Below are 27,917 nucleotides of genomic sequence, written 5' to 3' on the forward strand. Positions count from 1 at the left end.
ACTACCAAAAAGACCTAAGGTCGGACCCATCACGGATGCGAGTGACCCACGGCTTCGACGGCAGGAGGGTTTCATAAAATGATTGAACTCAAGAAACAATGCCGTCGGCCCTCCTCAACCAAGGCTTGATTTTGGCTAGAGTGGCTGTGAAGGTAATGAACACGCTTGCAAACTCCGTACCCTCCGAACGAAGTTTCTTCGCTATCAGTTTCATACACACGAAAGCTCGAAATCGCCTTACGCCCATGCACGCGGACATGCAGGCCTTCATTCTTATGAATGACCGCGTATTAAATCGCCTTAAGGATCAGAAGTACTCCCATAAAAAGCGCTGGGCGGATCTTGAGGAGAAGGACTGGCTGGAACTTGAAGATTCATACCCAAGTTATTTGTGAATGCGCAGGGCAAGAAGGTCTGGATGGATAATGTGATGACCTCCGCCAATGGAGATTTCGAGTGAGAGGTCGTATTACAGTCGACAGGTGATGTATTGGGGGTTGGTACGAAAGTGGAATCAGTGGTTCGAGATTAGAATGGCAGGAGACCAGGACCGTGAGAGTACTCGTAGCCAAAGCTATTGCCTAAAAAGGAAGGAAGAAATTTATATGGTACAATTTTGTACGTACAAGAAAGTTATACGCACGTACAACTGCTTAAAATATAGTACGTACGTGTACAGAAAATTGCATCACTATTCCCGACCGCCAGCAGGTTCTCGCCCAGCACCAGCTTTCCGGGGAAGGGTTTTCTACCGAGCGTCCGATTTCACCGTGAATGTTTATCGAGAACCACCGGCGCTTACCACCTTTGGCACGGACCAACGCGACGCGAAAACGGGCCCCGTTTCGCGATCGCGGTTCAGAGTCAGAAATGAGAACGGGCCCCGTTTCAATATGGGATGACCCCTGTGATAACTGAGAGGCATGATTGGTTCAAAACTAGGAACGAGCCCCGTTTCGGCAGTTAATTCTTGAGCAGGGTATATATCAGTGACGAATATAAGAAGGATGGTGTTAGGGCTATGAATGCGGGCTGGAATCCTGTGATGCTCGATTTTGAGGAGCAGTCTCCGGATATTCCTCGACTGGAGGAGTCCCGCAGCGAGACAATTGACGGAGTGTTTAAAGAAAATGCTGTTGCTAGAGTGCAGAGTACTCAAAGTCTGGCCGCATGGCTTACTGGGGGGATTGGAGATGCTGTTAGATCATAAGATTCGGCCGTTCAACCGACGTCAACAACTAACGTACATGATAAGCGAGTGTTACAAACAAGCGAGTATTACAAAAATCCCTCAACCTACAACACATCCGCTTCGTGGATTGATTCTTAATAGCCCAATATGTCTGAGTTTAATAATGAAGCTAATATTATCCTCGCCCTTTGCGCTATTTAAAATGACTGAAAATTATCTCTCTGATGCGCCGCAAAGATCTATAAAGTTGATCCTATGAGATTATAGCGTCGCCACAAGTGTGACGATCGTGTGTTTTCCAAGGGATAAACCGGTCGTGCAGGGTTTATATTGGCAGAGAGTGCTAGGCGTAGTCTAAGCAATAGGTTATAAGTCACGTCTGGTAATATGCTTAAAGGTATTGAGTGTAACTAAGTTATATTGATAGCTGAGGTAGCTAGTATATAAGAAAGTATAATAAGTGTGTTCTATATACTTGGTCTAGCTTATGATTTGTAAGTTGAGGCTCACGGTGAGTCGTGATCTAGATCGTGAGTCCTACCTCGAGGCTCACGGTATATACTATTAGTAGCGTGAGTCATAGGGTATTCGGCGGTTATGGTAGGCCATATGTGACTCCGGCGGTTATTATAACTGGTGCCGTGATATAATGTCCCCTCTCTATTGGTTTTATCCTTAAGACTACTTTCTGCGGCCATATCCTAAGGTGCGTAACTTAGTCCTATACTTATTCCTCCTTTCCTGCTGATACCATATTAGATTCTAAGGCCACGCGTAACCAAAAGGCCCAAGCCCTTCTTATTAAAAACACTAGTTTTTTAATTATGCCTTATAATTACTATAAACCGCGATAGCTAAAATGCTAGGCAAAAGAGGGCTATAAGCATTATGCCTAGTATACTCGACGTGGTTAGAAATATAATAGCCGTGGTATTACTCTTCTTTTTAGTATGTTTTTTTTTATTCTTCCCTGTGGTGTTTTTCTAACTTCCGGGGTAGCTAATCGCTTAGTATAAGAAAAGCGTCGTTTAGAATAAGAGGAAGAGGTGGCGGAGTTAGAGTTGATTTCTTTATAGTAGTAAGTAAATAAATAGCTTAATCATCTAATGCGTCTTTGTCGTTAGAAGCGTCAGCTGGTTGAGCGTGGGGCAGAGATGCTTCGTCGGAATGTTGAGACGCTAGATGAGTTGGAGGCCGTGGAGAATGCGGAATCCTTCGCGGTGGCTGAAGCGCAGCTGGCCGGTGCTGTGGATGTTATTGATTGGGATAACCTCTTCGTGCCTGTTGTTACTAATGAAAATTCTTTAATAGTTACTATGCACTAGTGAGGTATTCTAGGGGTTCTTATATATTTTCTGAGTCTAGGTAGTCCTTTTATTTAATAAAGTATATTATTTTATTATTAATTTTATTTATATTAAGGATAGTTTTTATAATATATTCTTTTAATCTATTAACTTTTATATCTAGTTTTTTATTTATTTTTACTTAGATAGTATCTTATATTAGTTTAAGTAATAAAATATAAAAAATTAGATAGAGTTTAACTTTAAGTAATAAGTCTAATTTATAGTTATATTTTAAGATTTTTTACTTAATCTTATATAGTCTAATATATTTATAATTAAGTTTTTTATTTTATTATTTAGTTTTAATATTTTTTATTGCGAGGTAGATTATATTTCCCTCTAAGAAGATTAGTCTTTTAATTCTTTTCTTATTAGTATATGCTATTATCTTATTTTTAATAAATTTAAGTTTTATTTTTATTTCTTTATATAGGTTCTATAGTTAATTATTAGTGAGGATTGCTTTAGGGTTAATAATAGTATCTCGGGATTATTAGTAAATATCTAGTATGAATTTGAAATTAGCATATACTAGTATGACCTTGGTGCTTTTATTAGTTGCTGTGTTATAGGCTAGCTAAGCAGCTAGTAGCTTTTTAACCTAATTAGTTTGTTTATAGTTAATATAGTAATGAAGGTATTATTTTAGTATTTAGTTTATGCGTTTTATTTGCCTATTGGTCTCCTTATGGTAAGTGGTAGAGAGTTTATGGTTGATTCTTAAATATCTTATGAGGCTCTGCTAGAATTTTAATGTGAATAGTAGTCCTTGGTCTATGATGATCTCGAGTGGTATTTTATGTGTTTTAGTAATATGAAAATAAAAGAGGTAGGTGAATTCTTTTATTATTATTAATTCTTTATAGGGTATAAAATAGGAAAATTTCATAAGTCTATCTATAATAATAAGAATGCTATTATAGAAGTTTCTAGTGGCTAGTTTTTTTAATAGGGGTAGTTTAGTAATAAAATCCATAGTAATTGAGTCCTATGGTTATTATATAATTAGGAGTGGTTGTAGTTTTCTATATAGTTTATAGCGTTATGCCTTGGTTTTTGCGTAGAGGTCGTATTAATTAGTAATAATTAAAATAATTTTCTTTATATTAGGAAAAGTAAATATTATTTTAACTTATTCTAGGGTTTTATTAATTCCTTAGTATCTATATAATAGGTAGCTATGGATTTCGCGTATAAGGTCGTATTATAATTCCTTAGGTATTTATTATTTATTTATTTTTTTATTATTTAAGAGGTATTAGTTATATTCTAAGATCTTTATAAATAGTAAATTACTTTATTTTACTATATAGGTTATCGCGATGATTTATTATATAAGGTATCTTTCTTATATAAACTATAAGAGTTATTCCTTTATCTTAGTTCTTCTTATATCTAGGTCGGGGCATTAATTAATAGCATCGGCTCTGCTATTCTCTATTCCTTTAATATAGATAATAATATAATTAAATTCTAAGAGGTATTTAGCATACTAGAGTTATTATTTACTAAGTTCTTATATTTTCGCGAAGTAGGTAATATTCTTATAGTCTATATATACCTTAATTTAGTATTAGCTTCCTAGGAGATAGTGCCTAAATTCTTTAAAGGCGTTAATAATTGCGAGGAATTCTTTATTATAAATAGGGTAATTTAGTTCTGCTCTATATAGCTTATAGGAATAGAATATAATTAGGTATAGGAGCCCTTTGTCGTCTTATTATCTAATTTATGCGCCTAGGGCGAAGTCTAAGGCGTTAGTTTTAAGTTTAATTAATTAAGATAAGTTAAATATCTTAAGTATTAGTTCGCTTAGGATAAGTTCCTTAATTTTATTAAAGGCATTCTTAGCTTTATTCCTAAATATAAAGGTTTTGTCTTTCTTTATGAGTTTTATTAATAATATAGCTATTTATCTAAAAGCTTTAAGGAATTTATAGTAATAATTAGTAAATTTAAGGAAGGTTTATACTTCCTTAATATTCTCTAGTTCTTTCTATTCCTTAACCGCTAAGACCTTCTTAGGGTTTATTTATATCTTATTATAAGAGATAATATATCCGAGGAATTCCACTTCTAAGGTATAGAATTTACTTTTCTTAGGTTCTATTAATAACTTAGTGTCTTATAGTATTTATAATACCTTATAGATATATTTTATATATTCTTCTTTTATTTTAGAGAAGATAAGGATATTATCTAAGTAATATATAATAAATATATCTAGATGTTCTTATAGTATATTATTAATTATTTATTAGAATGCAATAGGTATATTAGTAAGTCTAAAGGGCATAATAAGGTACTTAAATAGTCCGTACTTAGTATAAAAAGCGGTTTTCTATTTATATTTTTTTTTAATCTAAATAAGGTTATAGGCTCCTTTGAGGTTAAGTGCTATGAAATACTTTATGCTAAAGAGTTAGTCCTTTAACTCGCTAATAAGAGGTAGTGATATGCAATCCTTAACTATAATAGCATTAAGTATCTTAAAATCGATATAAAGCTAGAGCTTTCTATTCTTCTTTAGAATAAACATAACAGGGTATCTAATAGATAACTTGCTTTCCCTAATATATCCTTTCTATATTATATCTTTAATATATTCCTTTAATACTAGTAGTTATGCTTTATTAAGTAGGTAGAGTTTATTAAAGCTAGGTTATTTCCTATTAATAAACTTAATTTCTAGGTCGTAATATATATACTCGGGTAGGCCTATTTTAAGTTCTTCCGCGAAGAGTTTCTTATAGATATGATATTACTATGGGATATTCTTAAGTTACTTTTCTTCTTCTAGGTTATCCTATAGTTTCTTTTATAGAGCTAGGTCCTTTTTAAGTTTATAAAACTATTATATAACTTATATAATTATCCTTTATTATTATTATTTTTATCCCTTTTAATATTTATATCTTATCCCTATAAGTAGGGAGGTATTTTATATTTGCCTTTGCCTAATTTCTTTAGTCTCTTTAGTAAAAGTTTAAGATCTCGCGTTATGTTTTAAGTTATTATTTACTATAAAAGGTACCTTATTATTAAAAGAGAGCACTTAGCTAGTCTTTTAGTCGAAATATAAGTTAAATTATTATAACTATAGGTACCTAAGTATAAGATTATATTACTTATTTAATATAATATTAAATAAAATACCTTAATTCTTTCCTTTAATAAGAACTTTAAGGTAATTAATCTCGCTATTAATAATACTATTATTATAATTAAAAGGGGTTCCTTCTAGGTTAATAACTAAGTAAGGCATCTATTTATACCTCTATAGTAGCTTAAGCCTATTTACTATTATTAGGTTAAAGTAGTTTTACTTAGCTCTATTATCTACTAAAGCGTTTAATTATTCTCTTTTAACTCGTATTTTTAGTTCTAGGTATTATCGCCTATATACTCTAATGGTAAAGTAGAGGGCCTTCTAGGGTAATATATTTCTTTATTTATCCACCTATTGCCCTATATTAGATAAGGTGCCTAGTTTTTTAATATTACTAGAGCATAGTTAGTATAGTTAAATTTATACTTATTATTTACATAGGCGTTATAGTTATATATATTATTCTAGCTATGTAGCTAGTCCTAGTATTACTGTTTTTATTTAGCTCCTAGGTCTTCTTTATTTTCCTAGCTAATAGTTTTTTATTAGTCCTTAATCTTATAAGTGATTTATTTCTTCTCCTAAGTAATATAATAGAGTTTTAAAAAATATTACGCATTTGCGATATTAATAGATTTATATTAATATATTATTTTATATCTTTCTATTTTATATTATAAGTAGGGTTTATTATTTAGTTAATATAGTAATAAGACGGGGAAGTAATCTTATCTTTATTTCTCCTCTCGGTAGGTTTTATACTAGTGGTATTAGTATAATATCTAAGAGATATTAATATACTCCTAGTATATTAGGTATATCTTTATATTATCTCATAGATTAAAAGGTACTTTTAGATATTAAGGGTTTTTAGTTAATTCTTAGTGGTAGGCTTAAATATAGATTTCTTACTTATTTAATATTTCTATATATTCTTATGCGGTCTAGATATACCTTTCCTTTAGGTTGTTTTAGTATTTGTTATTGTTTTCGTCGTATAGTTAGGGGTAGTTTTTCTTTTCTTATAGTTCTTCATTGCTCTTTCAGGGCTTCCTAGAGCGCTCTTAGCATAGTTCTTTTTATAGTTTTTAGGCCTTATGCTTAAACTTGGTTTAATTAATATTGCTATTACTTATTTTAGTAATTTAATTATTGCGTGGTAGTTTATTATATTAGTCTGTTTTTTATTATTCGTAGATTTTATTATATTCCCGTGATGCTTTAATCTAGTATTAAGGGCATAGGGTATAATTACACCGCGTGGGGTCATCTTATTAGCAGTCCCTTTGGTAGATTATGGCGGGTATTAGAAGTTGTTCCTTTTTTTTATATCTTATAATCTATTTCTTATAGTTAAATCCTTTTATAGCGGCTTCTTAGAAGTCGGCTTATTTATTTAAGGGTTATTATACTAAAGGGGATATTATAGGTTCTTTAATTTTAGGTTTAGCGCGTCTAGTCATAGCGATAGTATATTATAATATTAAGTTACCTAGTTATTATTTTCCCTTATTAAGCTCTAGGAGTAGTTTCTATCTTATGTATTTTATAATATGCGAGTAGTTGGTTTTTTAGGGTTTAATTAGTTTATAGAGTTATTCCTTTATGATATTATTAATTATATAATTGCTTTTTACTTATTTTTCTAAAAGGTATACTTAGCTATATAGCATATTTAGCTTATTTAATTAGATACTAGTTTTATTATATCCTTATTAAGCTATTCTAAGTGTTTTAACGGTGCGGATAGCCGTCTAGGGTTTAATATCTACCCGGGTAGATCTTACTTATTTCTTACCTTCTGGGAGGGGCTGTTATGGCTTTGGCTAATAGCGCCTTTCCTCTATATCTCGTTATTTCCTTTGATATTTATTAGCCTTATAGCCTTTCTTATAGTAATAATAATATTTAATATCCTTGCTATTTTTCTAGGCTACTCTAAGTTCTATAGGTCCCGCGTGGGTTTTATAGGAGGTATTGCCCCTAGTTTATTCTCGCCTTTAAGATTAGTTAGTATTATTTTTATTGCCTTAAATTTATTTTTTATTAAATTTCTCTATATATTATTTAAATTATTAGTTATTAATTTTAATAATTATATTAATATAGTCCTAGAGGTTATTAGGTTTTTCTATTTTATAGAGTTTATCCTTAATCTTATCCTTAAGTCCTTTATAAAAAGCGATCTAAAGGGTATTTATTCCCTAGTTAAGAAATAAGGTAATTTATATAAACTTAGCTATATAGGTTAAGGCGGCCTTTATTTATTATAGGTTCTTAAGTTTCTATATAGCCTATTATTTTTTATTAATAGTCCTAAAGTTATATTTAATTACTTCTTTAAAGTTTTTATATTTAGTAAAAAGGAGTTATATTTCCTTAGTAGGTTTATTCCTAAGGAAGTTATATAGCTTAGGTTTAAACTAAGTAAGTATATTACCTATAAGGTATTTACTAATATATAAGACCTTGCTTTTAGCACTAGCTATTCTAGTAGGAAAGTATTATTAGTATGCTTTAAAGGATATAAGGAATATCTTAATATATATAGCCTATTTATTAAATAGTTCTAAGTCCTTAGGTTTAATAATCTCGCTAATATCTTTATAGGTAGTATTAGCGGCGGTATACTTAAATATTAGATTACTAAGATTATAAACTTATTATTATACTAGGTTATTTTACTAAGCTTAGAGCATAGTAAGTCAGTCGATCTAGTTTTATTATTTGTTAATTATCTGCTAGTATTGCTGCTATTGTTGTTTTATGGCTTAGCGGAAACGTTCTTACATATCGTTTATTGATGCCTCTATGCTGGCTAATCGTTCCTAAGTGATCCTGGCGTTGTTGCGTGCGCTGTCTAGGAGGTTATTATGCTAGATGCTTAGGTGGTTATACTTATTCCTGAGTTTGCGGACTTCGTCTTCGTGTAAGGCCGGGACGATATATTCTTCGCCATCGTTATTAGTGTCTATCGGGATGTTAGGTTCCTCTGGTTTAGTCGCGGGCTATCCCTATTGGGGGGTAATAGGCAGCTTGCTGCGAGGGGTAGAAGGAGATCTAGTGTTAGGTGCTATGGTAATAGTATTACTTAGAGTATATAGTATATTACTAAATAAGAGCTATTAATATATGATGATCGTATGTTTTTTAAGGGATAAACTAGTCGTATAGGGTTTATATTAGCAGAGAGTACTAGGCATAGTCTAAGCAATAAGTTATAAGTCACGTCTAGTAATATGCTTAAAGGTATTAAGTATAACTAAGTTATATTAATAGCTGAGGTAGCTAGTATATAAGAAAGTATAATGAGTATATTTTATATACTTGGTCTAGCTTATGATTCATAAGTCGAGGCTCACGGTGAGTCGTGATCTAGATTGTGAGTCCTACCTCGAGGCTCACGGTACGTACCGTTGGCAGCGTGAGTCGCAGGGTGCTCGGCGGTTATGGTGGGCCACACGTGACTCCGGCGGTTGTCATAACTGGTGCCGTGACAACAAGGGCATATAGTCTCGATATGATACTACCCCTAAATCACGGAAACTATCTAATCTAGAGGAATAGACCATAGTTTAGTTTATTCTTGACTTAGATTCGCGAGGATTTCCCCCGCGACTGCGCGGTGTGGAAGAAATAGCTAATTAATTGCTCGCCGACCGGAATATATTACCCGTCAGTAAGCGTTAGGCTTCTAACTTCGTTAAGCGACATAATAAGCTTAAGACGCATTTCTTTTATAGATATAACTACTAGAGGGCTAAATACGAAGATTTAGCTATGATTTAAAAGTAGTTTAAGCTCGTAGAGAATATAATCACTAAATATAATATTAACCTAGCTAATATTTATAACTTTAACGAGGTTGGCTTTATAATAGGTATTATTATAAGCGGAATAGTTATTATAGGCTCTAAAAGATATAAAAAGCTAAAATTAATATAGCCTAGAAACTAGGAATAGATTACTATTATCTAGGTAATTAATATAAAAGGCTAAGTAATCCCGCTATTTATTATTAGTATAGGCTAATATTACCTCGCTAACTAGTACTAAGATAATAACCTTCTGGATAACTAAGCTATTATAATATCTCTTAATAGCTAGACTAATAATAAGCTAGGTCTTAAATAGCTAAAGCACTTTAACTAGTATATAAAGACGCAATTAGTTAGTTATTATTATTTTTTAATCCTTAATAGCTATAAAAGTTACTATTCTCTCGAGTTTAAGAAATATTACTAGGCAAATAAGATTATTATATTTTATATGCCGCCTTATTCGTCTTACCTACTTTAGCCCCTTAATGTCAGGTACTTTAGCCTACTTAAGAAGGCATATAGTCGAGAAATCAAGCATCTAATCTAATACTTAATAACCCACGTTTCTAAGACTAAGTTCTTTGCCGCCTTTTACGCCGCATTCTAGGCCACTATGATAGAGAAAGCCATCAAGGCGGCTTTTAGAGGGGCCAGACTTATTCCACTTAATGCAGAAAGCATAATTTTAAAGCTTAATATATAGCTATAGACCCCGATGCTAGTTAAGGAGGAGGCCGGCTCCCTTACCACATGGGTTTTTGTAAAAGACTGAAAAATAGAGGAAATATAGTCTTCAAAGACTATAGGGTAGGTAATAGAGATAGGAGGTGAATAGGCAGTGGAATCAGTCCTTATATAAAGCTGATTGGCTAGGTAAGGAATCATAGAGTAATAAGAGTGGGGCAAATAGAAGATAGGGTTAAAATAGAGAAGACCAGCTTCTAATTAGTGTTCTTATTGTCTGAATTGATTAAAGATCTTAGGAGCTATTTCTAAGAGAGGGTTTATAGCTTATATAGTAAATGGCTCGGAATCTATTAGCCCGATTCGGATAGAAGTTATACCGTCGGATAGCCCTAATTCCGGGCTTTAAAACCCTATTAGTTTTGCTAGTAACGGATGACTAGAAGCCGAGTTATAGCATAATAGAAGTTAAAACCTATCGGGTTTTAAACTAGGATATTTAAAACCGGATAGGAAATACCCTATAGAAGGAGACGGGTTTAACGGCGTTATCGGGCTTATAATAAAGCCCTAAGTCCGAGATTACATGACCTTCCTAAAAGGGTAATAAAATCCTAGGCTTATATCCTATAAGCTTATTTTTCTAGAATTTTATTTATAAAAGACCTTCTTATAAATAAGGTATTTTACAGTTTTAAAGACGCTAAAGATAGTCCTTAAGGCCAAATCTTAGTCTAAATACCTCGATAGATAAATTAGAAGGCATAAAAGTAGCTCTCTAGAGTTAATCCTAGGAGCTCTTAAGTCACTTGCTAAGGGAATAAAGGCAATAATACATAAGAATACCTTATTAAGGGCAGAGAACCGCGACCTTTAATAGGCAAATGACCTGCTAAGTCAGCGCCAGAGGGCAAAAAAGACCTGATTATAGAAAGGAGGAGTGATAATAGTAGGAGAAGCAAGGGGAGCAATTAATCAGATTAGTGTAGATAGGCGGGTAGAGGGCGAATCGTCGAGAAGTAGTGGTCAAGGAGGGTCAGCGAGGCTGAGGGAAAGGCGCTGTGGAGGATGCGGAAAGACGGGATATAATGCAAGAATATATCAAATAGTTGTAGCGATATCTGAAGAAGAGTATAGCGATTTGTTATGTTTTTACGGCTATTCCTATCTTAAAGGTTGGGATTTTTGTAACACTCGCTTGTTTATAACACTCGCTTATTATGTACGTTATGCGGAGAAGGTCGCTTCAATTAGCCGGAACAAGGTGGACCCTAGACTCCGACAAGACGATTGATTCGTGGGCAAATATTAGCCAAGGGGATTTAAGTTGGTCTAGAAGGAAAAGTGCTACGGGTTGGCCGCTCTATGGAGAAGGTGATCGACTTGGGAGTCTCATCCGGGGTTCCCGGCTAAAACGGCCGGCTATTAATATTTGGGTTTTAATATTCAACCATTTGGGATATTATCGTGCCATGAGGAGCTAAAATATCCGAGGCTCTATAATGGCCACTTTTCTTTTTCCTGACTGATCAAGATTCCGCAGCCTGGTATTTCGATTTGCGAGCCCAACGGGAAGAGAAGCATGACGAAACTCTTTACGGCGAGGTTGCTGCTTGCAGCTTGGATGCTAGGCATCACTGTCGCATCTCGAGGCAAAGGCAGACACTGGGTAGGGACATGGACATCGATGCCTCAGGAGGTCGAGATCGGTAATCTAGCCCCGTCCCCGTTTGTGAGTATTCGATTGTGTGCATTCCATATCAAACGCCTTGACTCAAGTATCAAATAGGGAGGAGAAGATGTTCCATACCAGTTCCGAAACAGCACTATACGCCAGACTCTCCGGACTTCCATCCGGGCTGAACGCATCCGTATTCGAATCTCTAACGTCTTTGGCAAAACCCCCTTACCCATCACGGCAGCATCGGTTGCTCTTCCACTCAATGGAAATGCCGGTGTCGGAGAGATCGATGGATCCACCACGAGACGCCTGACTTTTGAGGGTTCCGCGTCCACAACCATCAGCCCAGGGGAACTTGTCGACTCCGACCCCGTCTACTTTAGGCTTCCGCCTCTATCAAATCTTGCTCTGTCGATATATCTTGAAGATGGGCAGCTGGGTAACAAGATCACCGGCCATCCTGGCAGTAGAACGACTTCATGGATGGGGACCGGTAATCTTGTCAACGCATCTTCAGTCTCCGAGGCCAGTACTCGACACTGGTATTTTGTAAGCGCAGTTGAGACCTGGGCACCAAGGAATCACTATTCAGTCGTTCTTTTGGGAGACAGTATCACTGATGGGCGTGGAAGTGAGGATGATCGAAACAACCGGTAGGCCTCAAGGCTTCATGTCCGAAATCATCAAAGATGCCATCATACTGACTGCTCCTAGCTGGTCCGATTTCCTCGCAGCCCGTCTGCAGGCATCAAAAAAGCCGCACATCGCCGTAAACAACCAGGCCGCCGGCGGAAACGCCGTTCTCAGCGGCGGCCTCGGCCCCCCTCTCCTTCAGCGCTACCACCGCGACGCCCTGCAGCAAAACGGCGCAAGGTACGTCCTCCTATTCGAAGGCGTCAACGACATTGGGATTTCTCCCACGGACGACCTCACGCAGCGGCAGCTCACCGAGCGCCTTATAAATGCCTACGCGGAGATAGTCGCGGCCTGCAAGAAGGCGAATATGCGGACCGTTGGCGCGACTATCACCCCCTTCACTGGAAGCCAGTATGGGGATGCGAGGAGGGAGGAGACGAGGTTGGAGGTAAATGACTGGATTGTGAACAATGGGACGTTTGACTATGCCGTTGACTTTGCGTCGGTTATTGGAGACGGGGATAAGCTGCGTCCCGAGTTTGATTCGGGGGACCATTTGCATCCGAATGTAGATGCGTACCGGGAGATGGGTTCTCGATTTCCGGTCCATATATTTGAACGGTAATTCCAAGTCGGCTCTCATTGTACCCAAAACACAGTGTTTCGATGACTCAACCGTGTTCTTTTGAGTTGTGGAAGCATCCTGCCCTTGATGGGCAAGACGCGTAGAGCTAGCTAGCTAGTTTCGATGACTCAATGCTCAACCACTGCGATCTCAGGGTGTCCTAACGCAGTTCGATCTGCCTCGGAACTCTCAAGACTCGTTCCAGCGTAGCATCCATGAGCTTGAAAGAGGAGATTCACCAAACCAGGTATAACCCGGGCTAGCGGAGGTCAATGGAATATTTTAGCCTATAGTATCCGCCTCGTTGCTACCTCAGATGGATAAGTTCCGGGATGGCAGGTACGGCAGTTGGATACTGAGACTTAGCCTGAATGACTTGGCTGTGACGATCTTCGGCATTAGCTCCTTTGAGAAGCGGATGGTGCTATTGTCTCGCGATGATCCACAGATCGACATTGACCCCGTGGGGAGTCGGCTGTTAAGGAGATCGTAGCCGTACCCAACAATGCCCTGATCTATACCCCTCACTATCTTTAGCCTAATAGCCCCAATGATACGAGATGGCTGGATATGGTCACTTTATTTTCAGCTAGTCGAATTCTAGTACATAGGACGGAAACTCGCCAATGGCCACCAACTTCCAAGTAATTCAGTCATCCTTGAAACCATCTCCATTATGGTATACTCGGGTTCTCTGCTCGGGCTCTTATTCATAGTCCTCATTATAGACACTCAAGCAACCTCGGTCCCTCGCCAACGCATCAACCTTAACAAAGGATGGCGGTTCTGGCGATCGGTCCCCAATCCAGATGGAGTCGTCTACGACCATCTCCCAAACCAGATCGAAAACGCCACCGTCCTTAAACCTTGGATTCTCCCCTCTGGAAATGATTTTATTGCGGACAAGAGTCGCCATCACAAACGTCCAGACGGAGATCCGGAGATCGACATCCCGTTTGTTCAAAGCACGTACCAAGATGACGACTGGGAGAGCGTCAATCTGCCTCATGACTGGGCCATCAGCGGTCCTTTTTATGAAGGGGAAAACCCTGTCATCAGTGGAGGCATGGGACGTTTGCCTGTTCATGGAGTAGGCTGGTACCGCCGCAAATTAGACATTTCCCGCTCTCTTCGGGGCAAACGAATCCACCTCGACATCGACGGCGCCATGTCTTATGCTATGGTCTGGCTGAATGGGCATCTCGTCGGTGGATGGCCATATGGGTACAACTCTTTCCGTCTTGACCTTACGCCCTTCATGAAATACGGTGAGAACCAACTGGCTATTCGGCTTGACAACGCCCCAGATTCGTCCAGATGGTATCCTGGTGCTGGGCTTTACAGAAGCGTTTGGCTTACTGTTGGCGACCCGACGCAGGTATCTCAGTGGGGGACATACATCACTGCTCGGGATGTCTCCAAAAAGTCCGCGATACTTGATCTTTTCGTTCAGGTTCAGAACAAGGCGGGAAAGAGGAGAGCAATTAGAGTAGAGACGGATATTTTCACATCCGACCCGGAAACTGGAAACCCTGGGAAAAAAGTTGGAACATTCCCATCCAAGACGATTCACCTATCTCCGTCGGATACCACCCGCCTCAACAGTTCCACAACCCTCACCAACCCTCGTCTTTGGGGTCCGCCGCCATCTCAGCAGCCCAATCTCTACGTTGCAGTTACCAGGCTCAAGGTCAATAATCGGGTCATCGACGAGTACGAAACTCAATTCGGGATTCGATCTCTGGAATTCAACCCAGACAAAGGCGTCTTCGTCAATGGTGAAAAGGTGCCCATCCAAGGCGTCAACCAGCACTCCGACCTAGGCGCTCTAGGCATGGCGTTCAACGTCCGAGCGGCCGAGCGACAGTTGGAAATCCTAAAGGACATGGGTTGCAATTCTATCCGGATGTCTCACAACCCACCTGCAGTTGAGCTTCTTGACCTCACAGACAAGATGGGATTCCTGGTCATCGACGAGATCTTTGACGCTTGGAAACGCAACAAGACCGCCGCTGGTTTTCACTTGCTATTTCCCGACTGGCATGAGCCAGACCTCCGAGCCTTCTTAAGACGTGACAGGAATCATCCTTCAATCATCTCGTGGAGCTACGGGAACGAAGTAGGCGAGCAATACACCGCCGAAGAAGGAGCCGCAGTATCAAAGATGCTTCAGGGCATATTAAGGGAAGAAGATTCGACAAGACCATCATCAGCATCAGAGAACTACGCAACACCCGGCATGCCCTTCCCCCAGGTCCTCGACATTCTCAACATCAACTACCAAGGCGCCGGAATCAGAAACACAGAAGCATACTCCAACCTCCAAGGCATCCATACCCACCCCCTCTACCCCGACTATCACAAAGCGTACCCGGACAAGCTCATCCTCGGCTCCGAGACAGCATCCACACTCAGCTCTCGCGGTGTCCACCTGTTCCCCGTCACAAATTACAGCAGCGCCCCCGTAAACGACACCTCGGGCGGCAACTCGACTCTCCAACAGGTCAGCGCCTACGAGCTCTACTCTGCGCCCTTCGGTTCATCCCCCGACAAGGTCTTTGCAGAGCAGGACCGTAACCCGTACGTCGCTGGGGAGTTTGTCTGGACGGGGTTCGACTACATCGGTGAGCCGACGCCTTATTACTCTGCGAGGAGTTCGTACTCTGGCATTGTGGATCTGGCAGGGTTCAAGAAGGATCGATTCTGGCTGTATCAGACTCGCTGGCGACCTGATGAGCGCATTGCTCACATTCTGCCTCACTGGACTTGGCCTGAGCGCGTGGGCGAGGTGACGCCCGTTCATGTATTCTCTGAGGCTGATGAGGCAGAGCTGTTTCTCAATGGCTACTCGCAGGGTCGTCGAACAAGAGATGAGTATGCTTATCGGTTCAGATGGAATGATGTCGTTTATAAACCTGGGGAGCTGCATGTCGTCACTTTTAGAAACGGGGAGGAATGGGCGAACAATACTGTCACGACTACACGGAAGCCGTCGAGGTTGAGATTGACGGCGGATCGAGGGAACATCAGAGCTGATGGTGAGGATTTGGCATTCATCACCCTTGAAGTGACGGACGACAAAGGACTTGTGGCACCACGGGCGAATAACGAGATACGGTTCTCGATCTCCGGTCCGGGGGAGGTCATCGCAACGGACAATGGGAATGCAGCGGACTTTGTGGCTTTCCCATCACATACCAGGAGTGCATTTAACGGCCTTGCTCTTGCTATAGTTCGTCTAAACTCTGGGGCTGCGGGTTCGGTTACTGTTTCTGCCGAGGCGGATGGACTGAAGGGTACCTCTGTTGTTGTTGGGCCAGTCTAGAATAACAAAAGTCTTTTATGACAAAGAGTGACAGGAGACTGAATTCCTAACGTCTTGGTTTGCCATGTCACAGCTGAAAGTGACTCAACATGCGCCCCGACAAGGCCTCAAACTGCTCTCTGCGCCACTTGACGCTATCCAAGAACTCCTCCTCCGGCCCAATCGCGCCAACAATTACGTGCTCCTCCGCAACAGCAAGGGGAGGCCACACCTTATCAATGAATTCCCCAACAGGCATACCCATGGCCCGGCCCCTCTGCGGCCCCAGGTAGTCGTGAAGTTCGGCTTTTCAATTTTTCAGCAAGTCATGTTCCTGTCAAGTAATTTCAGGCCACTCACTCTGCACAACGGGAGGCCACATCTCGATAATCTTTGTCGAGGATGCCTTGTCCTGACGGCGCAGACAGTCGACGTACGCCGCCAACGCCGCCTTGGACGCCGAGTACGCGGACATGACGACGGTAGGGACGTGCGCGAGGAGCGTCCCCGTGACGATGAGGGCGGTCGGCACAGGTTTCTTCTGCAGATGGGGGAGGAACTTGACGGATAGGTCGACGAGCCTGTTGAAGTTGGTGCTTACTTCCTGGTGGAAGGCATCCAAGTCGACCTCTGCAGGTCTGGATAGCCGGACCTGGGTCTGCACTCTGGAGTTGAGGAAGACGCAGTCGAGGTCGGGATAGCGATCGACGATCCTGTGTGCATTAGAAAGTTCACTGGAGAAGTAGTAGCACACTTGGATAGAAGGGTTGCTTACTCCTTTATGAAGCCGTCTTGGCCAGCTCGATCGTTAATGTCGTACCGCACCCCGCTGGCTTTTGCGGCCCCGTGCTTCTGCACAAACGCGCCGAGTCGATCCTGATGACGGCCGACGGCGATGACCTTGCTGCCCTCGAGGATGAACTTGTCTGCGAGGGCGGCCGATAACCTTTCTCGGCAATGGCAAACATCTTTGCTATACTTTACGTCGGAGAAAGAACTCTATAACTGCCAGCTTGGAGGGGTTAAGGAAGGTCAAGAACCTCTGGTGGTATAAGATTTCACCATGGAGTAGTTGTTTGACCAGACACGACCGGATGTCGACGAGGATGAGGCACAACAGATTAAAACCCTCATTCGACGAATCTTGCAGTATGATCCTACCAAGAGACCTTTGCCTTTTGAAATATTGGACCACCCCTGGTTTAAAGAGACTGTTAGGAGGTGCTAGCTGGCTTCAGCAAAGTCTACTTGCGCTCCACTCATTTCACGCAATTCTGGCGATGGTGGGTTCCAGGTCAGGGGTCTTGTGCTGTGCGGCAAAGGAAAGCTGGGGTAATTGCATTGGAAAGAAAGGCTTTGTCATGCGGGATTTTCCCGAGCATTAAAGCCCGAATATCCTTCAAGATGCCTGGCTTAACTACTCACTAAGTTATGCACCTTTCCTCCTACTAAACTGCGGCATCAGCTATGGGCAATAGAAGAAGTCGAGGGCTATGACTGGGAAATACCCAAGTTTCTCTATGGTAGATGGTGTATCGAGAGTGGCTATTATTAGGGTGGCTACCACGAGGGCAGCCCACTGATATTCACTCTGCGTATGGGGGCATGCTCTGCCTGTTTGTACAGATAGTTTACAGGGTATGGACTGTGGAATTCGGGATCTACAACGCGGGAACGGATGTTATGTTGCGGTGGAGCAGATGTAATCACACATCCCAACCATTCTTATGCCTCCAGGCCTGCCTTTGCCTCAGGGTCCCCATATTTCCTCTCTTCACCTTAGGCACTTATGGAGCGGCTATCCCTAGAAAAGAAAGGGAATTTGCATGCTCCAGAAAGTATAGAGAGCGGGATGGGAAAGGACATATGAGTAGGTCAGCAGCTACAAAAACACGTAGACATGGAGGATCGGCGCGAGAAAGATGGTTCTTGAAAAACTGCCCTGAATCGCTCCAGCATATAAGCAGAGTTGCCACGGGGTGACGTGGCTCGCATGCCGTTGAAGTGCTTCTACTGATTCAGCTCGTGCGAGGACAGCTAGTGGTGAGACCTAGTGACAGAGCAGCCAGGGGCTGTGTGTGATCTTCTGTAGGGTATGTAGCATGTGGAAGTTGGTGTTTTTACTAAATAGCCTGCCAAGCATAGTCGTAATATATAAGAATATCCTACGCATAGGCAATGAGATACTTTTCAACTTGTGCAATGCCAAGTTGTCTTGGCTCGGGCAATGGCTGCCACTCTGATATCGTTGTTGGCCGCCACCCCTGAGATAATCGCCAGGCCAAGGGAAGTGGAGCGGCGTTTTTACGCAGTGCCTTTGTGCCACACGCTTGCGGCGTCTTCCCGAGCCAAGTGACCAGTTGACGAGCATAAACAGAATGCCATCAAGCTTTCCTGTACCTGCTACCTGATACGTAGTGATTTAGTAGTGGGGCGAGTAAGTCTTTCTCGAAGAAATAAGCGGGCCGGACTACCACGTCAGAAAAGTCTGGAAGCAGAAGTGGCTGCGGAGCTGATGACGCAGGCAAGAAGAGGCGCTGGAGGAGGTGAAGAGAGCCTAACGTTCGGCGAGACAATGTTACGCCATGGGGTTTGATGATGGAACAGTTTTGTTGTCTGATCATCAGGCACCTATCATTGCAGCTCTCTAGAAATTGCTCTGTGAGTTGAGTATGAGATTGTGCGTTCCTTGCCGCCCGACATCTCTACCTTGGCGCTGGTTCCACATCATGCCATCGTTCAAGAGAATAAACACTCATGAGATGCCCAACACGGGGTCTGTTAATCTTCCCCATGGGCCCTTTGATCTAGAGCTTCCCGCTAAGGAAACATGTGATAAATTTTTAGTAAATTATTCATCCCCTTTCGCGGTTTCTCTTACGTATAACCCCAAATGGCTTCTCCGCATGTCCCCCCTTTCGTTGTATCTCGCCGGACCCATTCATCCCGCGCAGTTGAGAAGTGTCCGCGTTGATCTGTGCATGGGCCATGATTCCACCAGGACTTCAAAAATCAAGACCCGGACTGGAGATGGTGGTGATAACTGGGCCGCCTTATCTCGGGCCGAACTCTTCTCAAAGTGGAGAAGGTGTCGGGGTGAGCGAATAACTGAGGGGTTCAGTTGGAGTAATCCAGGGGTAGAGAAGTTGACCTGGGCCGGACCAGTTACTCCGCACCAAGCCATATTGGGGAAACCGCCAAGGTCGGAGGGAATCACCGACAGTTGAGGACATGTATTGGCCACCGTTTCAGCAGCAGAAGGCCTGTGTCTGACCCGCAACGTCCTGTCCCGATAACCTCAAGTAATCAGCTTGCCGAGAGCAACACAAAGCTTGTTCAGCTTGATCCATGGGTGGCAAGAGCCACAATACCCGCGAGTCTCTCGTGGATGAGCCGTTTTGGGGGAGCCGCTAGACCGAAAGAACCCAAGCCGCGCCACTTAAAAGTGGTCAAGTCTCGACAGTCGAGCAAAAAATCTCTTCACTCGTCTGAAACCGGCTTCCAGCGGCTCAGTCTTGGAAGCTTCTCCATCCGATGGGGCCACGAACTCCGAACCACATCAACATGGCTTCTGGTTCTAGAATGAAGGTGCCCACTGTGGTCTGCGCGATGCGAGTCAGGCTGGGGCAAGATATCAAAATCTCCACGAGATTACAACTCTGTCGCTCGCCAAAACGTATTGTAGTGGATCTACCCCAGGCCGAGAAGGAGACGTTTATATAGTTGCGAAGAATGCCAGTCCCCTTCCCCAGACTCCCCCATCTATCCAGCGATAACCCCAACACTCGCTCTCTCTCACCCATCAACGACCATCCGCGATGAGCCACTACGACTCCGAGAATCAGGTCCCCGAGGCTCCCACCAAAGCCCACCATGTCGAGGACGAGCCAGGCGTGACCAACGATGCGGTTTTTGGTACTATTCACGAAGACGGCCCCAACTACCGCAACGTATGCATCATTTTCCTATCCGAGATGACAGACAAAGACTGACATGTCACTTAGGTAGGATGGCTTGGAACGTCGGTCCTCATGATGAAGTCCCAGATCGGCCTAGGTGTCTTGTCCATCCCAGCCTCCTTCGACGTCCTCGGCTTGATCCCTGGTGTTGTCTGCCTGCTGGTAATTGCAGTCCTCACCACGTGGTCCGACTACATCGTCGGAAAGTTCAAGCTTCGCCACCCTGAGGTGTATGGCATCGACGACGCAGCTGGACTCATGTTTGGTCGAGTCGGCAAGGAGGTCTATGGCATCTCATACGCTCTCTACACCATCTGTATCGCCGGTTCTGGCATGCTCGGCATCTCGATCGCCCTCAACACACTCTCCACCCACGCAACCTGCACTGCAGTCTATGTCGCCGTGGCCTGTATCGTCGCCTTCATAACCGCCAGCGTGCGTACGCTCGACCGTGTCAGCTGGCTTGCATGGATCGGCCTGGTGACTCTTGTCTCAGCCAGTCAGTAATCTCATATCTACCTCTCTCGTGAGAGATGTCTAACAACATCTGCAGTCTTTGTTGTGACCGTCGCCGTCGGCGTCCAGGACCGCCCTGACGCGGCGCCCCAGGAGGGCGAGTGGAAGTCCGACTATAAGCTGGTCAACAGCCCTACCTTTGCAGATGCCATCTCGGCCATCTCAGCCTTTGTCTTCGCCTACGCCGGCACACCCGTCTTCTTCCCGATCGCGGCCGAGATGCGCGAACCTCGTCACTACAAGAAGGCGTTGTTCCTTTGCCAGGCCGTCGTTACTGTCACGTATATTGTTGTTGGAATTGTTGTCTACTACTATTGCGGCACGTATGTTGCATCCCCAGCCTTGGGATCTGCTGGCAAGACTATCAAGAAGATCAGCTACGGACTGGCTCTCCCTGGTTTGATCGTCAGCGCGTGTCTCTACACTCATGTGAGTATCATCCATACCGGTCAAATCGGGACGGGTTGCTAGCACTAGGCCAAAAGGCATAAACTAACCAGTGGAAATAGGTCCCCGCCAAGTATGCCTTCATCCGCTTCCTACGAGGCTCCAAGCATCTCACTGCCAACACCTTTACCCACTGGTCTACTTGGCTTGGCTGCACCTTTGCCATGGCCGTCATCGCGTACATCATCGCCAGCGGTATTCCCGTCTTTGGTGGCCTCGTCTCTCTTGTCGGCGCGCTCTTCGGAACCTTTCAGTGCCTACAGCCCATGGGCTGTATGTGGTTGTTTGACAACTGGCACAAGGGCAAGAACAAGGAGCAGCGAACTACCAAGTGGACTCTTATGGTCATCTGGAGTGTGTTTATCATTGTGATCGGTACGTTCTTGATGATTGGAGGCACTTATGGCTCAATCGTTGGTATCATCAACTCTTACGACAAAACCGGCGGCTCTGCTGCTTGGTCTTGCGCTGACAACTCGAACTCGACTTGACCTGGGTCATGGAGCCCGAAGATGGATGTGCATTTAGATAGAGATATGAGGTGCAGGTTATGAGTGTTTCAACAATAGATTCTGATCGTTACCGATATGTTGGCGAGTTATTCCATGGGATTGAAGCTATGGCACCCAAGATGATAGGCGTAGAGGCCAGGATCTTAAAGGGGTAGTAACCTACTACCTACTTAAACCTCAATGGTCCTGGTTTCCTGCGTCTTGTCCCGTCTGATCCTCTTAGAAAACTTCCTCTCCTCACAGATTTGTCACTATGGTGTACCTTCCCCTCAGCTCCCGCTTTGAGAAGCTCGCGCCTAACTCTCATGGCATTATATTCGCTGTTGCGAGTCGAGTACTAAGTCCACAGAGTCCCCAAGAAAGCGACTATTGTCAGTACAGCGCCGACAATGAAGCTGTTTCTGTATCTGTTGTGTGCCCATTTTTGTCGAAACAACTGAGGCCCAACCAGTGTGCCAATCTGAGCAAGACCGGATTGGAAGGCGAGCGTGAAGGCTGTTGCTGTTGTTCCCGAAAGTGTTGCTGAGTGCTATGACTAAAAGATGAGGAAATAGAACATGAAGGAGGTGGTACTGAGAATGGAGGCAATATATACCCCAATGCGGTTGGAGATGGTAAAGAAAAGGATAACGTACATAATAAGCATGTGCACCAAACAAGTATATGCACCAAAAATCCCTCAATCATCACCAATGCCATTTAATCAATTAATTATTAACCAAAAATCATGCCTCAACTCTATTCTGAACGTTAAGTCCTTCTTGCGCTTTAAGCTCTCTAAAATAACCTAAATTTAAGTCTCCGAGGCGCTGCTAGGCTATACTAAGTTAACAATTGGGCCTTACGTCGCCGGCACAATGGCATTCAATCTCGACGTGATTAAATTTCTAAATCACGCAAACTATCTAATCTAAAGGAATAGATTATTATTTAGTTTATTCTTAACTTAGATTCACGAGGATTTCCCCCGCGATTATATAGTATTAAAGAAATAGCTAATTAATTACTTGCCGACCGCGATGCGCTACTTATTGATAAGTGCTAGGCTTCTAACTTTATTAAGTAATACCTAGACCTTAAGATGCGTTTTTTTTAGAAGTATAACTACTAAAGAGCTAAGTACAAAGATCTAGCTATTATTTATAACTAGTTTATAGTTATAATAAATATAATCGCGAAGTATAATATCTAATTAAAAGATATTTATAACTTTAATAAGACTAGCCTTATAATAGGTATAATTCAAAGCGGAATAGTTATTATAGGCATAGATAGGCATAGAAAGCTAAAATCAGTGCAGCCTAGAAACCAGGAATGGATTATAGTTATTTAAGCGATTAATGCGGAAGGCTAGGTGATCCCGCTATTTATTATTAGCGCGGGCTAATATTACCTCGCTAATTAGTACCGAGAAAGTAACCTCCTAGGTGATTAAGCTATTATAATAACTTAAAATAGCTAGATTAATAATAAGACTAGTCTAGAGTAGCTAAAGCACTTTGACTAGTATATAACTAATTAATTAATTAGTTCTTATTATCTCTTAATCCTTAATAGCTATAAAAGTTATTATTTTATTAATTTTAAGAGGTTTTACTAGGATAATAATATTATTATGCTTTATATATTATTTTATTTATCTTATTTACTTTAGCCCCTTAATATTAAGTACTTTAATATACTTAAGAACGCTTATAGTTAAGAAATTAAGTATTTAATTAAATGCTTTATAACCTATATTTTAAAGACTAAGTTCTTTCTAGCCTTCTATGCTATATTTTAGGCCACTATAATATAAAAAAATATCAGATTAGCCTTTAGAGGGGCTAGGCTTATTCCTCTTAACCTAGAAAGTATAGTCTCGAAGCTTAATATGTAGCTATAGACTTTAATACCGGCTAAGGAGGTAGCTAAACTATTAACCCCTTAGGTTTCAAAGACCCCAAAGACTATACTTAAGGCTTAATCTTAGTTAGATTACCTCGAGAGATAAGTTAAAACGCATAAAAGTAGCTCCCTAGAGTTAATTCTAGAAGCTATATAGTCTTCTTCTAAGGGAATAAAGATAGTTATGCATAAGGTTGCCTTACTTAAGGCTTAGGTCAAAGGCCTTAAATAAGCAAATAAGATACTAAGCTAGCGCTAAAGGGTAAAAGGACCTAATTATAAAAAGAGAGGTAATAACGGTAGAGGAAGGATAGTAAGTAATTAATTAAATAGATATTAATGCGTAGGTAGTGGCTAAATCGTCGAGAAGTAGTAGTTAAGAAAGGTCAGCGCGACTAAGTATTTGGCGTTATAATATCTATAGTAAGCCTAGCTATAATGCAAGGACCTATTAGGTAATTATTAAGATATCTAAGGAAGAGTATAATAAGTAGTTTTAATTAATTAAATAGTTTATAATGTTTTTATTATAGCTTTTATTTAATAAGTATAAGAAAAGTAATATATATACTTATTTAATATATATACTTATTATAACGTGTTTAATAAGCAAGTGCAACAAACAAGCAAGTGCAATAAAAATCCTAACCTTTGTACTAGAGATTATAATAAAAATACCATAAACTATTTAATTAATTAAAACTACTTACTATACTCTTCCCCAGACATCTTAATCACTACCTAACAGGTCCTTGCATTATGCCCGGGCTTGCCGCAGACACCATAGCGCCGAACACCCGGCCCGACCGACCTTCCTCGACCACCACTTCTCGACAATTTCGCAACTACCTGCGCATCTACATCTATCTGATCAATTGCTTGCCTTCCTTCCTCTACTGTCATTACCCCTCTTCGCTGTAGTCTAGTCCTTTTTGCCCTCCGGCGCCGGCTTAGTATCTCATTCGCCTCTCGAAGGTCCTTGACCTCGGCCCTTAATAACGCATTCTCATGTATTATTGCCTTTGTTCCTTTGCAAGAGACTTTAAGGCTCCTAGAATTGACTCTGGGGAGCTACTCTTATGCCTTCTAATTCGTCTCTCGAGGTATTCAGACTGAGATCCAGCCTCAAGCACGGTCTTCGGGGTCTTTGAGACCCAAGGGGTCGAGGGGCTAGCTACCTCTTCAACCGGCGTTGGAGTCCGTAGCTGCACATCAAGCTTTGAGATCACATTTTCAGGGTCAAGGGGAACAAGGCTGGCTCCTTTAAAAGCCCCCCTGATATTTCTTTCCGTCATAGTGGCCTCGTGTGCTGCGTAGAAGGCCGGAAAGAACTCGGTCTTTGAAACGTGGGTAATAGAGCATCTAATTAGATGCTCTATTTCTCGACCATAAGCCTTCTTTAGCAGCCCAAAGCACCCGACGTCAAGTGGCTGAAGCAGGTGAGAGGAATGAGGTGGCATACAAAGCCGGATGATCTTCTTCTCCTCGCAATATCTCTCGAATTCGATGGACTGGTGACTTTCGTGGCCATCGAGGATTAGGAGACGATAGCGACTATTTGATCGCTTGGCTGTACACCGGTCAAAGTGCTTTAGCCACTCAAGACCAGTCTTATTATTAGTCTAGCCATTTTAGGTCGTCGCAATAGCCCAATCGCCCGGGAGGTTGCTTTCTCGGTACCAGTTAGCGAGGTAATATTGGCTCGCACTAATGATAAACGGCTAGATCGCCTGGCCTTCCGCATTGATCGCTTGAATGACTATAATCCATTCCTGGTTTCCAGGCTGCACTGATTTTGGCTTTAAACGTCTTTCCGAGCCTATGACAACCATTCCGCTTATAATCATACCCATAAGAAAGCCAGTCTCATCAAAGTTATAGATATCATCTGATTAGATACCATACTTCGCGATTATATTCCCCACGAGGCGAAACTAGTTACGGATAACTATTAGATCTTTATATTTGGCTCTCTGGTAGTCGTATTTCTAAAAGAAACGCGTCTTAAGCTCTAGGTGTCGCCTGACGAAGTTTAAAGCCTAACGCACGCCAACTGGTGACGCGTCGCGGTCGGCAAGCAATTGATCAGCCATTTCTTTTATACCACGAAGCCTAGGGGGGAATCCTCGCGAATCTAGATCGAGAATAAAGTGAATAAGGATCTCTTCCTCTAGATCGGATAGCTTGCGCGATTTCTGGATAGTATCGCGTCGAGATTGGATGCCTTGCTGTCGGCGATATAAGGTCTAATAACGGACCTTATAGATAGTAGCAGCACGTCAGAGACTTAATTTTAGGTTATTTTAAATAGCTTGAAGTGCTAGAAGTATTCTAGCCTTATTACTAGGGCCTGATATATTAGGTGGTTGTAAATTAATTAATTAAATAGAAAGATATAAGGTGAGGATTTTTATTATACTTGCTTGTCTATTGCACTTACTTATTAAACACGTTATAATATTTTTATTATAATTTTTAGTCTTTAAGGTATAGAAAAATAACTAACTTACTTATATAACTAACTTGCTTATTATATATATTAGCTAAAAAACTAAAAAGTAAATTTTTAGTTATTTAATATATATAATAAGTAAGTTAGCTAGGTAAGTAAGTTAATTACTTTTTTTAACCTTTTAATTAGAAATTATAATAAAAATATAATAAATTATTTAATTAATTAAAACTACTTATTATACTCTTCCTTAGATATCTTAATTACTACCTAATATATTCTTATATTATAACTAGGCTTACTATAAATACTATAATGCTAAACCCCCGGTCGTGCTGACCTTCCTTAATTATTACTTCTTAATAATTTTGCTATTACCTACGCATTAATATTTATTTAATTAATTACTTGCCTTCCTTTCTCTATTATCATTACCCCTCTTTTCTATAGTCAGGTTCTTTTTACCCTCTGGCGCCGACTTAGTATCTCATTCGCCTGTTCAAGGTCTTTGACCCTAGCCTTAATAAGGTAACCTCATGCATAACTATCTTTGTTCCCTTAGAAGAAGACCGTATAGCTTTTAGAATTGACTCTGGGGAGCTACTTTTGTGCCTTATAACTTATCTCTCGAGGTATTCGGACTAAGATTAAGCCTCAAGTACGGTCTTCGGGGTCTTTGAGACCCAAGGGTCGAGGGCTAGCTACCTCCTCAACCGGCGTTGGAGTCCGTAGCTACACATTAAGCTTTGAGATCACATTTTCAGGGTCTAGAGGAACAAGGCCAGCTCCTTTGAAAGCCCCCTGATATTCCTTTCTGTCATAGTGGCCTCGTGTGCGGCGTAGAAGGCCAGAAACAACTTAGTCTTAGAAACATAGGTGATAGAGCATCTGATCAGACGCTCTATTTCTTGACCATAAGCCTTCTTTAGCAGGCTAAAGCACCCAACGTCAAGGGGTGTAACGGGCTGAGCCCGTGGGGGTCTCGGCTTGCACTCTCGACCAAGACCCACATAATGTTATAGTCCTCTTAGGGGAGTAAGAGGCCTAAGTATTACTGAAAGCGGTGAGATGAGAGCTGTTTCTAGCAGCTAGAAGGTCAAAACAAACATAAGTCGCAATGCAAAGAAGGCACATAAGAGGTAATCTAAAACTAAGTTGATTCTATCTAAAAGCTGCTGGATCTGGCCATTATAGAGCTAGATTCGTCACGTGGGGACCTATGTGACTGGGGCATGTAACACATAAGCTCAACAGCTAAAAGGGGCTCTTTTCGCTTTTCCTTTTTCACTTTCTTTTCCTTTCTTCCTTAGCTTTAAGATACTCATTAGAGTCGTTCAGCTAGTTATCAATATACTTAGCTAGACCGTTATATTATCCTAAAGCTCCGTCCTTTAATAGGAAGACTAATTAATTAGGTTAATTAGTCTAGTCCCTGCTCGGCTTTCTATGTGATTAAGCCCGGAAGAGTAGAAGGCTCTTGCCTATGTGGCGGTTAAGCTATATATATACCTCTATAAAGACCTCGTGCCAATCACGAGTAGTAGAAGGCTCTTGCCTATGTGGCGGTCGAGCTAAGTATATCCCTGCGAAGACCTTATATAAATCATGAGTAATAGAAGTTCCCCCCCCTAAGACCTCGCTACCGGAGCGATTAATAGAAGATCCCCTAAAGGGATAAGTATTTAATTAATCGACCCTACCTAATGAGATAAACCGATATAAATGATTAATATAAGTAGCTTT

At 41.4% G+C, this 27,917-nt stretch overlaps 4 protein-coding genes across 4 annotated transcripts; 3 read left to right on the forward strand and 1 right to left on the reverse strand.

The window, feature by feature from the left end:
- Positions 1-11,779: 11,779 nt before the first annotated feature.
- LRP88_12641 (SGNH hydrolase-type esterase domain-containing protein) lies at positions 11,780-13,097 on the forward strand (the record flags this gene model as incomplete). The annotated part of the gene is made up of 3 exons (XM_083249033.1): positions 11,780-11,887; positions 11,945-12,489; positions 12,551-13,097. 3 exons carry the CDS (start codon positions 11,780-11,782, stop codon positions 13,095-13,097), a joined length of 1,200 nt encoding a protein of 399 aa, XP_083095192.1.
- Positions 13,098-13,773: 676 nt separating this feature from the next.
- LRP88_12642 (beta-galactosidase) lies at positions 13,774-16,422 on the forward strand (the record flags this gene model as incomplete). The annotated part of the gene is made up of 1 exon (XM_083249034.1): positions 13,774-16,422. The coding sequence occupies one exon, from the start codon at positions 13,774-13,776 to the stop codon at positions 16,420-16,422; it is 2,649 nt and encodes an 882-aa protein (XP_083095193.1).
- A 67-nt stretch (positions 16,423-16,489) lies between these two features.
- LRP88_12643 (uncharacterized protein) lies at positions 16,490-17,743 on the reverse strand (the record flags this gene model as incomplete). Its single annotated transcript, XM_083249035.1, has 4 exons — positions 16,490-16,707; positions 16,762-17,114; positions 17,177-17,347; positions 17,670-17,743. The coding sequence occupies 4 exons, from the start codon at positions 17,741-17,743 to the stop codon at positions 16,490-16,492; spliced, it is 816 nt and encodes a 271-aa protein (XP_083095194.1).
- Positions 17,744-20,219: 2,476 nt separating this feature from the next.
- On the forward strand, positions 20,220-21,814 carry LRP88_12644 (transmembrane amino acid transporter protein-domain-containing protein; the record flags this gene model as incomplete). Its single annotated transcript, XM_083249036.1, has 4 exons — positions 20,220-20,351; positions 20,406-20,859; positions 20,914-21,305; positions 21,386-21,814. 4 exons carry the CDS (start codon positions 20,220-20,222, stop codon positions 21,812-21,814), a joined length of 1,407 nt encoding a protein of 468 aa, XP_083095195.1.
- Between the last annotated feature and the right edge of the window lie 6,103 nt (positions 21,815-27,917).

Source organism: Fusarium phalaenopsidis, assembly GCF_050370095.1.
Source record: "Fusarium phalaenopsidis strain FUZ10S chromosome Unknown contig_32322, whole genome shotgun sequence".
In the NCBI taxonomy this organism is placed as follows: domain Eukaryota; kingdom Fungi; phylum Ascomycota; class Sordariomycetes; order Hypocreales; family Nectriaceae; genus Fusarium; species Fusarium phalaenopsidis.